Source organism: Rattus norvegicus, chromosome 2 (assembly GCF_021556685.1).
Source record: "Rattus norvegicus strain SHRSP/BbbUtx chromosome 2, alternate assembly SHRSP_T2T, whole genome shotgun sequence".
Lineage (NCBI taxonomy): Eukaryota > Metazoa > Chordata > Mammalia > Rodentia > Muridae > Rattus > Rattus norvegicus.
Window position 1 is genome coordinate 173,892,514 of NC_141535.1, and position 13,563 is coordinate 173,906,076.

At 38.8% G+C, this 13,563-nt stretch overlaps 1 protein-coding gene across 8 annotated transcripts in view; it reads left to right on the plus strand.

Annotated features, from left to right (window-relative positions):
- Positions 1-13,563, plus strand: part of Lrba (LPS responsive beige-like anchor protein) — a 580,781-nt gene that overhangs the window by 532,816 nt on the left and 34,402 nt on the right. For 5 of the 8 annotated variants that reach the window (NM_001439655.1, XM_087627167.1, XM_087627171.1 and 2 more), the window contains 3 exon segments: positions 2,918-3,095; positions 7,625-7,687; positions 13,196-13,351. In NM_001439655.1, coding sequence (NP_001426584.1) covers positions 2,918-3,095; positions 7,625-7,687; positions 13,196-13,351 — 397 coding nt within the window. 8 annotated transcript variants of the gene reach the window in all.

Sequence of the window (13,563 nt, forward strand, 5' to 3'; positions counted from 1 at the left end):
CTGGTGGGCAGAAGGAAGCACAGAGAACGAGCAGTGAAAGATAACATCATAAGCATAAGAAGAAAGTCACGTGTGGGCATGAGTTAGTCTTGGCAGTAGCTTCTGGATGGGACTCAGGCTTCTGGGTGATGAGTGATAGAAGCCCTTCCGCTGCTCCACTGACTTGATCCAGGGTCACTGCCTGGCCATGGCTCCTGGGTCCATGGACCATTTCTTCCTCATGCAAAAGATTATTGGCTCCTGGAGGCAGACCTGCAGGGTAGAATACCATTACAATCTTTATTCTCTGAACTGAATAACTGAACTCCTTTTTAGACCTGTACTAGACCTATTTTAATCTGATTCATAAGAAGGTAGCAAAGAAAGGCACATTAAAAAGAAACCACACTTTTCAGCAAGCATACCGTGAATCTGGGGAGGCTAAATGGGATTTGGCTAGCTGTTTCCTATGTTTTTCTCAGACTGTCTGGCAGAAGCTCCCAGGATTAGTAAGAGTTTGTTTCTCTCATCTGAATTTTACCAGTTCTCAGCTTACACGCAGCTGCTGCCATTGGCACAGCCCAGCCCAGCATGGCAAGCATGCTTCCCTTCCCAGAGTTCCTTCTGAGAGACTGGCTGGAGGGACATTTGTTTCTAAGGCGGCAGTGGTCAGTTACAGAAGTTGAGTCTGTTGCTTGCTGTGGAAAGTGGCCAAGAATTGGCTCTAAGCTTCACCGTGTAAATGCAGTGGTCTTCCTACACCTTGGTTTGGTTTTCGTTTTTTGGCTTTTTTGTTGTTGGTGGTGGGTTGTTGTTTTCTTTTTGTTTTTGTTTGTTTTTCATGCTTGTTAGACATTTTAAAGCTACTCAATTAAAGCCTAATAATATTTACAGTATGGGAAGCTAATAATCAGGAAAACGTAGAAACTTCCTTTCAGGGAGACTTTATGATTACGTTGTATTCTGATTTTCTCTGAGTTTATATAAATTGACTTTAGATAATATTATTTTTAAACTATATAGTTGGAAATAAGGCTTGGAATGCTGAAATGGTGTTTTTTGTTTCCTTTTCGTAGGGTTTTAAAGAGTGTGCTCAGAGGAATTGTCCATGCTCTTTGTTTCCTCATCTTCTTGTTCTAATTTCATAAAAGTCACAGAAAGATCTGTGTATGAAAAATTACTGATACCAGGGGTTTTCAGAATTAAGAGCCCAGTTTTTATTGATTGTTTTTACTAACATTCAGGAGTTCCAAACCAACTGCACCTCAGCATACACACATATGAATATCACAGAAATTAAAGCCACCTCGTGCTGCGATAAGTGCGGGAGCCATAATATACACCAGGTGTAGTAATTAGCAGGCGCGGGAAGGCTGCCTATTTGTCTGGTTGTGCTGCTGTTGCTGTATCCCCCTGTGCTTTCACACCATCAGATAGTTGGATTTAATTGAGGCCACATCAGATGAGGCATTACTGACACCTTTAATTGAATGAGCATCCAGGGAGGATTAACTCATAATATTGATTGGCTTTTAGCCACTTGCTCAGAAGGGTGTCTGGGTAGCTTATTAGTTGCCTTTATTTACACCTTTATGCAAAGAGTGCAAATAGGAAATCTTAGTGCAATATGTTTTTCTAAGTACTCTTAATAACTTTTTTAAAAGGACTGATAATAAAAATGCAAATGTATTTAATTTTTTATTAGCAGTTCTGAATAAATGTGTTAAATATATGTGCCTCAACATTTACATATACCTGGTGTTTTGAAATATGATGGTAGGAAGGCAGCCAGCAGCATTTCATCAAAGTGTTTCAATTTTGAATGATACTAATCAGCTATTAGAAAATAGACATGGTAGAAGAGAATTGCTGAGAACACACAGTACAATTACTGTGTGATGGCCGAGGACCACAAAGGACAAATAAAGCCAATAAATTAGAGTAGTGTTTTATATGTCTTAGGTTATGACATATGGGTTGTAGGGATGATCCAAATCCCTAGTAATCTTCAAGATTTATTTTGTTGCTGGTTATTAGAAGAGTATTTTGCATAATATATATTTTAGTTTCTGACTTTCTAAGTACAGGTCAAAAATGTCTTGAGCTTTAAGGGCTTTTTGTTGTTTGTAACTGAAAGGGAAAAGGGGCATTGAGGTATTTCTCTTTATTCCTGTTTATGGCTTGATGGACTATATAAATAATATTGTTTTTACAAGCAACATTTTCATTGCTTTGAAATAACTTTATAATTAAGTTTATATATTACATGCATAAATTCTCCACCATAATAATAAATGCATGCTCCCTTATTTTTCAATATTATTTGTTTTAATCATATCTTAGTAGTCAAAAATCTACATGCTACTCAAGACTTACTTTTTATTATCTTTGGAAATTACCTCAAGCTTGCCTAATGTCATTTGCCTATCTCATTCTTTTTCTTTTTCTTTTTGTATTGCAACAAAAAGATCACTAGGCAACACAACTGGAATGGATTAATGCTTCCCCCAGTGCTTTTAATCTAAATCATACCATATTTTAGAGTTGCAGGGCAGTAGGCAAGGAAAGGGAACCAATAAAATTTGTAGGCTTTTAAAGTGTTTTAGTTAATACATCCTACTAAAGTCACCAAAAATTTCCACATGACCTAAAAATGTAGGTTAGTGGTAGAGCACTTGCTTAGCAAGGTCGGAGGCTCAGTGTTCAATCCTGAGTGCTGTCGGGATGGGGAGGTATAGAGTGGGGCTAATGCCGTGTGTCATGGGCAAAGCCAGCCAGTCATGAGAACAGTTGTACAAAACTGCCTGAACAGCACACTTTGCCTCGCAGCCTGTTTTAACACGATCTTCCTCTTCTTGTCCCGTATCCTCTCTGTCTTCCTGTGTCTCCTTGTTTACTTGGGTCTTGTCTGTCCACTCAACAGTATCTCCTCCTGCAGAGTCCATTGATGTTCACAGACCAGGCCCAGCAAGATGTCATCATGGTCCTAAAGTTCCCTTCAAACTCCCCTGTCACTCACGTTGCGGCCAACACCCAGCCAGGCCTGGCAGTGCCTGCTGTCATCACTGTCACTGCCAACAGGCTCTTTGCCGTGAACAAGTGGCATAGCCTTCCTGGTAAGTAAGACATACCTGGACTTAAACATTAGTCTCAGTCAAAATGCAAACAGTTTAAAGGCTTAAAGACACCCCACCTGAGGCATGCAGTATGAATGTTAGAACCACTTTTCACATCTGACGGTTTGCATTTAGTTCGTGGCAGTAAGTGCTGTTTTTAACTATTTTATTTTAACTGTTTTAGTATTTTAGTATAATGGTATCATGTGTTATGTCTGTTAATGGCATATCATTATCAGGTACCCCCTTCCCAAATCATTCATCTGTGTTACATCTGATGGAAAACTTTGTTTCATCTGGTATCTACCAGAAAGTCTACGTTTTTCTTGCTCTTTTACAGCTCTGATGACTGAACGTAAGGTCTCATACAGCAAATGCTGTTCTCCTAGTTAAATCTCTACCCCCAACCTTACCCTTTTATGCATGGCATGGTAGAATTTATTGTGGAGCATATATTGAATACAGTACAAATACTGCATACCTCTCAGTACTGTCTCCTTCCACAAAGTACTAAAGCCATGTTTAATTGGAATAACCATTAGAAACTCCATTCAAGTTGGAAGAGGTATGAGCATGCCTAGAGAGTTTCTTCATTCCCCTTCACTGTGGCTGGTCAGTGAGTGTTGGAATTCAAGTATTCTGACTACACCTCAGTGAATTCATTACCGCTTCTTTTGGAGCAGGAATATTAGGACTTGAATTGTTTTTCTACTATAATTTTTAAGAACACCTTTTAAATATATTTGTGTGTGTGTGTGAGGGGGGTTACCTGCATGTGTGTCTATGCATCATATGTGTGCAGTGTGTGTGTGTGTGTGTGTGTGTGTGTGTGTGTGTGTGTGGTGGGTGTTTTACCTGCATGCCTGTCTATGTACCATATACGTGCACTGTGTGTGTGTGTGTGTGTGTGTGTGTGTGTGATGGGTGTTTTACCTGTATGTGTGTCTATGCACCATATGTGTGCAGTGTCTGTGGAGGCAAAATGGCAACAGATCCCCTAGGACTGGAATCACAGATGGTTGTGAGTTGCCATGTGGATTTGGGGAGCAGAACCTGAGTCTTTTGGAAGAGCAGCCAATGCCCTTAACTACTGAGCCATCTCTCCAGCCCACCATAATTTTTAAAATGGTGTTAAGAAGTTTTAAAAAAGGGCTGGGGATTTAGCTCAGTGGTAGAGCGCTCGCCTAGCAAGCACAAGGCCCTGGGTTCGGGTCCCCAGCTCGAAAAGAAAAAAAAAGTCAAAAAATTTGTTTAAGTCCTAAAGATAATTGCCTTTTCTAAAAAAAAAAAAAAAAAAAAAGCTAATGATACAGGTAAAAATGGTCTGGAGTTCTGCTCATCCATTAATCTATCAAGCTTATGTAAAGCATCTGGACCTGAAGTGGTTGTAAAGGCACATTATTGAGTAAGAGCCTCACCAAATCAAAGGTAAAAGATTTTTGAAGTGAAGCGAAAGACATTCAAACAAAAACCTGGTATATTGACTAAATTCAATAAGAAGTCTTTCAAAAAGAACCTGTAATTGGCATCAAAATTGATTAAACATAGCCATTTTCATGGCCAATGGAAATGATACACTGTGTATAGAAATGCCAGTATTTGATTAGAGAACAGATTTCGAGAAGTGAAAACAGGAAGATTGAAACAGTTCCTTAATGCTCCCATTATTAGATCTTTTGTCCCTGTTTCTTCAAGAGACATGCTTATATTTGGGAGTGAGCATTTTAAGAAATGTAATTGTTTATCTCTCCAGTCCTACTCATGAGAAGAGCTGCCGGCGGACACACTAGAGGACTCTCCTACTCTGTGTAGTTACCCAGGAGCTTTACAAATATCCCAGTGTGCCTGACACCAAGACAGACACAACTCATTCTTCTACTAGGTGACTTTGAAACAGTGCTGAGCACTCAGTCTCAACTGAGTGACAGCATCATGGTGGAGAGACAAACCTTTCAACCCTTGGAGAACCTAGGCACATTAATGAACTGGGAACACCTTAAGCCTTGAGGACTAAGCTCTTGACATTTCCCTTTTGAACCAGCCATGTTTCTAACTAACATGCTTCCCTTAATACTTGGTAGGCAAGAATTTTCTCTCCCCAGTCCACTTTTTCTGTAAATACACAAAGTAATCTAATGCTTGGTTGTACCACTAAATCCCATCCATGTGTATCCTTTTGTTCCTAGCAACAGTGCACGTTTGTAAGGTTCGAGCCTGGGGCCAGCATGGTTCTGCAGCCTTTGTCTGTGCTGTCTTCAGGGAGTTCTCATTGCCCCGTGTCTAGTTCATCAGCAATACTTGTTCCCATCCTTCACATATACTGCCTTCACAGTGGGACACAACCACCCACCACAGACAAATACAGAGAATGATACCGTGAGTGAGGACTCACCACAGGAAACTGCCCCTCTATAGTGTGATAGCCAGACCTAAACTTCACTTCCATCTAAAACTGCTAAGCTCAGTTCCATTATGCCTGTGCCTCAGTCAGATCTGTTTACAGGACCCTGATTTGTCATCCTATCACATAATCCTTTTACCTGTCTTGATTTAAAACAGAAATCTATAGCAGTTCTTCTTGGGGAATGTCAAATTCAGATTCCATCAGGTTTTATTAAATTTCAGATTCTGTTTTCTTCTCAGGACCTAGGGTTTCCATAACCATGTCCATTAGGTTGGCACTGTTTTTTGTTTTTTTCAAGTAATATTTGTGTCTTGACTTACAAAATAAATACTTTCTGTCAGGAATTAGCTAAGTAGTATAACATAATCAAACTCTTGGATTCAATACCAAGCACTCAAAACAAAACAAGACAAATATTGTATTCTCTCCTCTCATTGAAAGGTCGTTGAGGAGCCTCCCGATCATCTTAAGGGGTGTACTGACTTGGTCCCTCAACAGCCGAAGTATAGGTTGAGCCATCTTCAGTTGTTCCTTTTGTAGATCAAATGGCAGGTAATGACACATTTATATGGTCCAACGTGTGCCATCTAAACTATATGTGAGAGCAGGAAGCTAAAGCACAGAGGCTATAGGACTTGCCCCTGATGACAGAAGCAGGACGGGAGGCTGGCTAAACTCCTCAAGCTCCATTCTCCAACAACTGCCTTTAATGTGTCTATGCTCTTAGGTCTCAGAGCAGAGAAGCATTCTGAATGACACTGGCATAGCTGGAAGTCAGTGCCTCTGCTGGGTAGGCCAGAGGCTGGTCGTATTTTCCCAAACATTCTCTGTAAGACTCTGTAATTTCTTTATCAGCAAAGCTAGTAAATCAGCAGGGTGAGACACAGAGTTTCAGCTTCTTCGGTACCTTACACTCACCTATAATTTTTATTGCCACTATTGGTCTCACTAGAATTTTATTAATATTAAAGCTTGCCGAGCATCTTTGAAAAGTTGACATTTAATAACTAGAGAAAATATACCCTAATAAGTTTTAAAGTAATCCAATGAACTTATAAAATGCACAGTATTTTATTTTCAACCATCAACAACAGTCAGAACTTGCTGATATCTAACAGTACTGAGCAGAGCCTGGGGAATCATCCAAGCCCTGCTGTCAGTACTGTGCACCGAGGGTGAAGGGCAGTCATTCGAGGGAAAGAGTTCAGAAGGGGACCTAAAAGTCAGTGATCAGAACTATGAGTCTGCAATGGTCACCTGGCCAACACTCTATCTTAGGGTGCACAAAGCCATCAGTTGCAGAGCAAGCCAGTGGCATTTCCTCTCTACCTAAAGTCTTTCTAGCTCTTGCAGAGAAATAGCTTACAAAACCTCTTTCAATTACAATGTAACTGTGCTTGCATCTATAAAACCATTTTGAGAATGGAACAAACTATTCTTAGTATGGATTGATTTTTCTAACTCATTCCCTTCTCAGGTTATTTTTAAGTCAAAACCATGGAAATATTAAATATTAATAAAACTTTGTAAAAAAAAAAAAAAAAACCTCTCACTCCAGTCTTTAAGAAACTATTTCAGTCAAATGCATTTAACTAAAACATTTATCTGCAGATACCTTTCTTTATTTTTATTCAAACTTTCAGTTGATTGATTTTAGTGATGGATGAAACAGTAAATGTTCCCTGACTTAGAGCTTTCTCTTTTTCCATCATAAATTGACAGTTTTGTGGATCCTTTGTGCTGCAGCATTCAAAACTGCCTTTTTAAGAAGTAACGAAAAAATAGTATTTGCTGCAGTCAGCAGATGGTTGTCACATTTTGTTTTCAGCACGCTTTACCACTTAATTTTGTTTTGTTGCAGCATCAGAGACTGCCAGTCAAGCATCTGCTATAGCTTATGGCCTAGGACTGGAGCCACCACAATGGCACATGTTCAGAACAGCACTAATCTAAAATAAATGTTTAATAAGCTAGCCATAAAAGCACCTGGATTTTTATTCTTTAAATTTCACAAAATTGCATGAGAGATTTGGAGGTTGGAAACAATTCTACATAAGGTTGACTTGTGCATTTTTTTAGTTAAGTATATGAAAAATAATGCTTTTTTTTCTTTTGTGAATTCCAGCTCACCAAGGTGCTGTGCAAGACCAGCCATACCAGCTGCCAGTGGAAATCGATCCTCTCATAGGTCTGTCACTTCTTTCTCTCTCTGCGATTCATTAAGCTCTGTATGGTGGCCCTGAAGTGTAGATTACAGTTGTTTTTCACTTGCTGGTTGCTGGGAATGGAATTTTCCTGATAAACCATTTGCATGCAAATTGGAATGCAATGAGCTGTGGCTATGCTGGTATTTCATCAACTCCCCCTCGTTGGTTTGCCTAATTTGAACAGGCCTAGGACGCGTGTCACTGAAAATTAATATGGATGCTGTAATAATGTGTGATTGAGAATGCGCATGAAGTACTGTCAGGATAATATTGGATCTTTTCATCACTCAGACTTGTTGATGAGCAGGAGCGAGGTGCGTTATGATGAATTGGTGCAAATGTAATGTGATGGAGCCTCTTTGCTAGGGAAATTTTCATAATAACAGTGGGATTCTTAGCAGCACTGTGTTGTGAGAAATAAAATTGTAATGCCAGGGTCTCATCATTAAAGGAGATCAATCCTTTCTTCCTGGGCTCTGTTCAGTCAGAGGGGATTAATGTGCAATCGCAGAGCAGTTTCGAAGTTGAAATATATTACCCAGCCAATGGTAGTGTTAAGATATTTGTATTCATTTTCCTAGAGTCCTGCAGCCAATAAATTGCCATTGGAGGTTAAATTTGTTGAGGGAGAAGAAAAAAAAATAGGGAGGAGACTAGAAAGAGCCACTGGGAGTGAGGGGAGCATCTGCGGCAGATGACTTAGAAATTTTAATTGCTGTTATGGTTTTGAGTCAGCTGAAATCTCTAGTTAGCATTTGTCATTCTTATGCATTGGGATTTCAAATGTGGTGTCACCAAAAAGGTTAAGCCTTGATAACTTTTAAAATTAAAAGAAAGAAGAAAAAGAAAAACTTAATTGCCTTACCATGGGGGTAAGCGACTGGCATGAATATTTGGCCTATAATTTTGGCAGATTTACCCTGAACAAATACATTTGCTAGAATGTTACTGTTTTACATATAAATTTTTCATATGGATGAGCAGATTTATTATTTTAAATCTACAATGCTCCCTATTTTATGTTACCCTCATTTTCGTTACAGCCTTTGCCACAGTAGAACACTAAATGGTTACCATTCGCTAAATGGTTTTCTACTATAGGATGGATGAACAAAACCTTAAATTCAAAACCAATTCATTAATCATTTCCCTAGTAAATACTATTCTGAATTTCACTTTTGTCTCTTAATTGCATTTTGCTTTAAAAAGATACTGTTTGCTACTTTTTAAAGTAACAAAGCTAAATGCTCACTGTATAGTTTTAAAATCAGGAAAATAAAGCCTATTTGCTAAGACACAAAAAACACTCCCTGAATTATAGGTCTACTGTTTGCTTTAAAACATGGCAATGAATATTCTGTAATATAATTAAGTGAACTCAGCCTGTGTGGGCAAAGTTTCTTGGTAAAAGGCCAAATACTAAATACTTCAGGCTTTGTGTCTTAAGGTTTCAGACAATTATTTAACTCTCTTTTTTTGCAGTACAAAAGCCACCATGAACAATGTATAAACAAAAGAGTGTGACTTCTTTCCAGTAACATTTCATATTTAAGGATGCCATGGGTCAGATTCAGCCTGTAGGAAATGGTTCACCATACGAGGTTCCAGATCACAGCCCCTCCCCTACTAAAGTGACTGTCTTATGTAACCCAGGCTAGCCTCAAGATCAGTATATGACCCAGGATGACCCTGAACTTCTGATCCTTCTGCTTCTAGTTTCTAAATGCTGAGATTTCCTGGCTGTGCACAATCAGCCAAGATAAATCCCAGGGCTTTGTCCATACTAGGCAAAGACTCTACCAATTGAACACAACCCCAGCTTCCTTCTCATTAATCATAAAACTAATACATAAAAGTTTTTATCATAAATACAGATACTTAAAATTTCTAACATAGTAAAAAAACATTTGTAATAGTGTAAAACATGGGCTGGAGAGATGGTTCAGTGGTTAAGAGCACTGACAGCTCTTCAGAGGTCCTGAGTTCAAATCCCAGCAACTGCATGGTAGCTCACAACCATCTATAATGAGATCTGATGCCCACTTCTGGTGTCTCTGAAGATAGCTACACTGTACTCATATATAATAAATAAAGAAATATTTTTAAAAACTAGTATAAAACATTCATAATATATTTGTAACATATACCAGTGGAATCTCCATATAAATGAGCTGATAGTCAACATTTTTTATTTTTTAAAAAACATGAAAACCTTCAACAGTTGGAAATTTCATCAACTTCCCTTTTCGTTTTGGATTTATAACCTATTTTCTCCATGTAGTTTTATCTTAACTTTTAAAACTTGATTACTCTATTACATGTTTCAGCCATAAACATATGTATGGAAAGTTAAGTGTGTTTATAAACTTAATTTTTTTCTATGTACTCAAGGCTCAGATTTCTTTTACTTCATTAAAAAGTTGGAAATATATTTTTTAAAGTCACATATTAAAAGTAAAATATTAAATTGATTATACTGACTAATCTTTAAAAGTTTTCTTCATTTTGGTTTTTGTGTTACAGTTTCACTCTGTAGCCCAGACAAACCTAGAATTCATTATATTATCCAAACTGGCCTTGAACTCAAGGTCTTCCTGTGTCAGCCTAAGTGCCAGGATCCCAGGGGTGTGCTGCCACTCCCTGTGTTCTTACAGGGCTTATACTTTCATTCATTATAACATCGACCTTTTAGTGTGGCACTGAATACCAGCACATCTCCACCACGAAGTGCATCTAAGCCCTGTAATACTTTAACAGTGTTTCCGAAATAAAGGAAATATAAAAGAAGTACTTACTGGGAATAATATAATATAATATAATATAATATAATATAATATAATATAAAAGAAGTACTTACTGGGAATAAGTCTTCGGTCAACTAGATGGGTGTTTCCCCTTCTAATAGCTCATGTGTTGATGTTCTAAGGTTTGTCTAGCAAATCCATTCCTGTTTGTTTTTATAGCTGAGGAATGTTACATAAGAAAGTAGATGGGAAAGGGAAATGTTCTGTTTTAATAGTGCCATACAGGTCTTTGAACTCTTACTAATATGTAGCAAAATTCATGTAGTAAGCTATTAAGAATTACCTTATGGTCTAATCTTAGTTAATCTTTCATTTTAACAGTACTGTTTAAACTTATTCTTAATGATTCGTTAACTGGCAGTGTGATTAGGTCCTCATTTCAGTTTCTTGAGGCCATCTGACCTACAAAATGATGATACGTAGGTACTCACTTTCTAGGGTCACCCTGAGCTCCCAAGAGATTTTAATTTCCCAGGGGTGAAGAACCATAGTAAGACTATGCATGCAATGGTATATGACAAGGTTTCATGTAAAGCAAAAGAAGGAATAAGAAAAGAAAACTCACAGGAGAATTCTCAGGCAAATCAGTTTCAGACAAGAGAATATATGGAAGTTGAGGAACAAGAAATTGATTCCCATAAAACCATCTGTGCCTGTATCCCAGGGGGAGTCTCAGACTCCCAAAAGTAGCTGCGCTCCAGTTTAGATGTTGTTTATCTAATCAATATTCCAATTTATTGAATGAAAGTAGTAGTAAGTTTACTAACAAAAACAGTGGAATAATTTAAAGGCTCTTATAGAGTGGATAGGATCAACAGACAAAGGGACTGACAAATGGATGGATGGACAGTTTTCAGTGTTAAACTTCTAGTAACAAGTCACTTCAAAAGGAGTAGGTCTGCTAGTGAGCGGTGCACACCTGTAGTTTCAGCACTCAGGAGACAGAGGCGGGATGACCCCCAGTTCAAGGCCCTCCTAAATAGAGGGAGACCTTTTCTCAAAACCCCAAACCCAAGACAAACAAGACTAGTCCACTCGGATGCTGAAGGAACATTGGCCTTCACTCATGGTCTGCTGCAGTTCCTCAACTCAGAGTTATAACGCTCGTCCAGCCTCTCCCAAATTAGTGAGAATAAACAGTCTAGGAGCAAAAGTCATATAAATACTGCATACGGTGAAGTGTGGCAGTAGCTGGTGTAGGAATCGCCACAAACACTGTTTTCCTAGTTGTCTCACAGTCTCACTGCAGCAGGGTATTTTCTGTGTGTGGGGTTCACTGTCCCTCATCTGCCAGCAACTTCCCTTTGTGTAAGAAGAAAACTGATTCCCAACTGGAAGTCTTCCCATTTTACTATTGCTGCTACTTCCTACCCCATTAGCCTCCCAAAGCACATTCAGTTACCTGCTGAGTTTAAATGGGTAAGTTGTGCTAACAGACATTAGCAGGATTCTGTATGTAAACACACATGTGGGTGTGTTCTTTTTATGTCCAGGATAGTTCAGGCATCAGTGGTTCTCAGCACAACCCTGAGCATATTAAAATGCTTTGCCTTTATTTAATTGGGAAGCCTTAATATTAAATTCCCACATTATTTAGAAATCATACATAATGACTAAATACTAGGTATCTCTGAATTTTTCTCAGTATAGTTTCTTCCCTTAAAAAACTGAAAATTGGTCTAAAGAACTTAGTAATAAGACACAAGCATTTGCTTTGCCTGTTCCGTTCATTTGTGGAGCAATCAAGTTGCTTTCATGGTGTAAAACCCTTATTTGTAATGGAAGGTCACTAAAGAACAAAGGTTCTATTTGGTTGGCCTCATAATATTGTTTTTAAAAAAGAAAGGAAGGGAAAGGAGGGGAGGGGAGGGAAGGGGGGGAACAAGCAAGCGTCTCAGGAAAATTGTTCTGAATGGCAGATCCATGCTCTCCCCATTGTTTGGTGTCAGTACATGCCTGACCTGAGCCCTGAGACAATCCCATCTCAGGAACTCCAGCATTTGTAGCATGCTGGAAGGTTGTCTTGTCCTGTTGCTTAAGTCGAGACTAAGAATGTGGCAGTGTGCCTTGCTTTGACTTCTTCTCTTACGGGGATCTTGAATAAACCCTCATTCTTGCCTTGGCTTACATGTGTGAATGCAGCTGTAAACTGGGGAAATAGGAGTTCCCTTCTGGCCAAATAAAAACCCGTAAAGACAAAGTAATACAAGACGCTACAGTATTTCAAGTATGCCGTTTAAATCCTGATACCTCTTCCTGTGACAAGATGTTAAAGCGGTAATAGATCGTCACAACATGAGTCCATCCTTATGACAATAGACATAATGAGATAGTCAGAAATAACCCCCATCGTGATGGGATCTAGAGGCTGTAATCTACTTGTCCTGCCCAAGAGCTAAACAGCAGGTTTCTGGGTTGTATGCAGTTTTTAAAATGGTAGTATCCTATTTTTTCCTTGAAGTAAAACATTTTTACTGAGATGTTAAATATAACAGTTTACATTCTTCCAGTATTACATATATTTTCCCATTTGTCTTTTCAAATACTATACATAAAGGTCAAGTATTCTTCTGCACCCTGTCTCCTCCTTCCTCTCCCAACCCACAGTGGGATAGCACCGTAGGATTTCTTTGTCTGTGTGTACTTAGTAGTTTTTCTTTTCTCCTTCTCTCTGTGTTCTCACAGCCTGCGGCACAGGGACACACAGGAGGCAGGTAACGGACCTCCTGGACCAGAGCATTCAGGTGCATTCCCAGTGCTTTGTCATCACTTCCGACAACCGCCACATTCTCGTCTGTGGCTTCTGGGATAAGAGTTTCCGGGTCTACTCCACAGATACAGGTAATTTTTATTTCTTGACTTAGCATCAAGAATTCTTTCTCATCTTACTCTCCCAAAAATAAAGAAGATGCTTCCCCTTCAGGAAACAGCGGGCTAGATCATGTTACCAACTTAGCTTCAGTGTGTTTTCAAGAAGCAGTCTTCCAATAGCTTTGTCTCACATGCTTATAGAATGAGTAATTCCTTTCTGCAGGAAAAGCCATGGATATAAA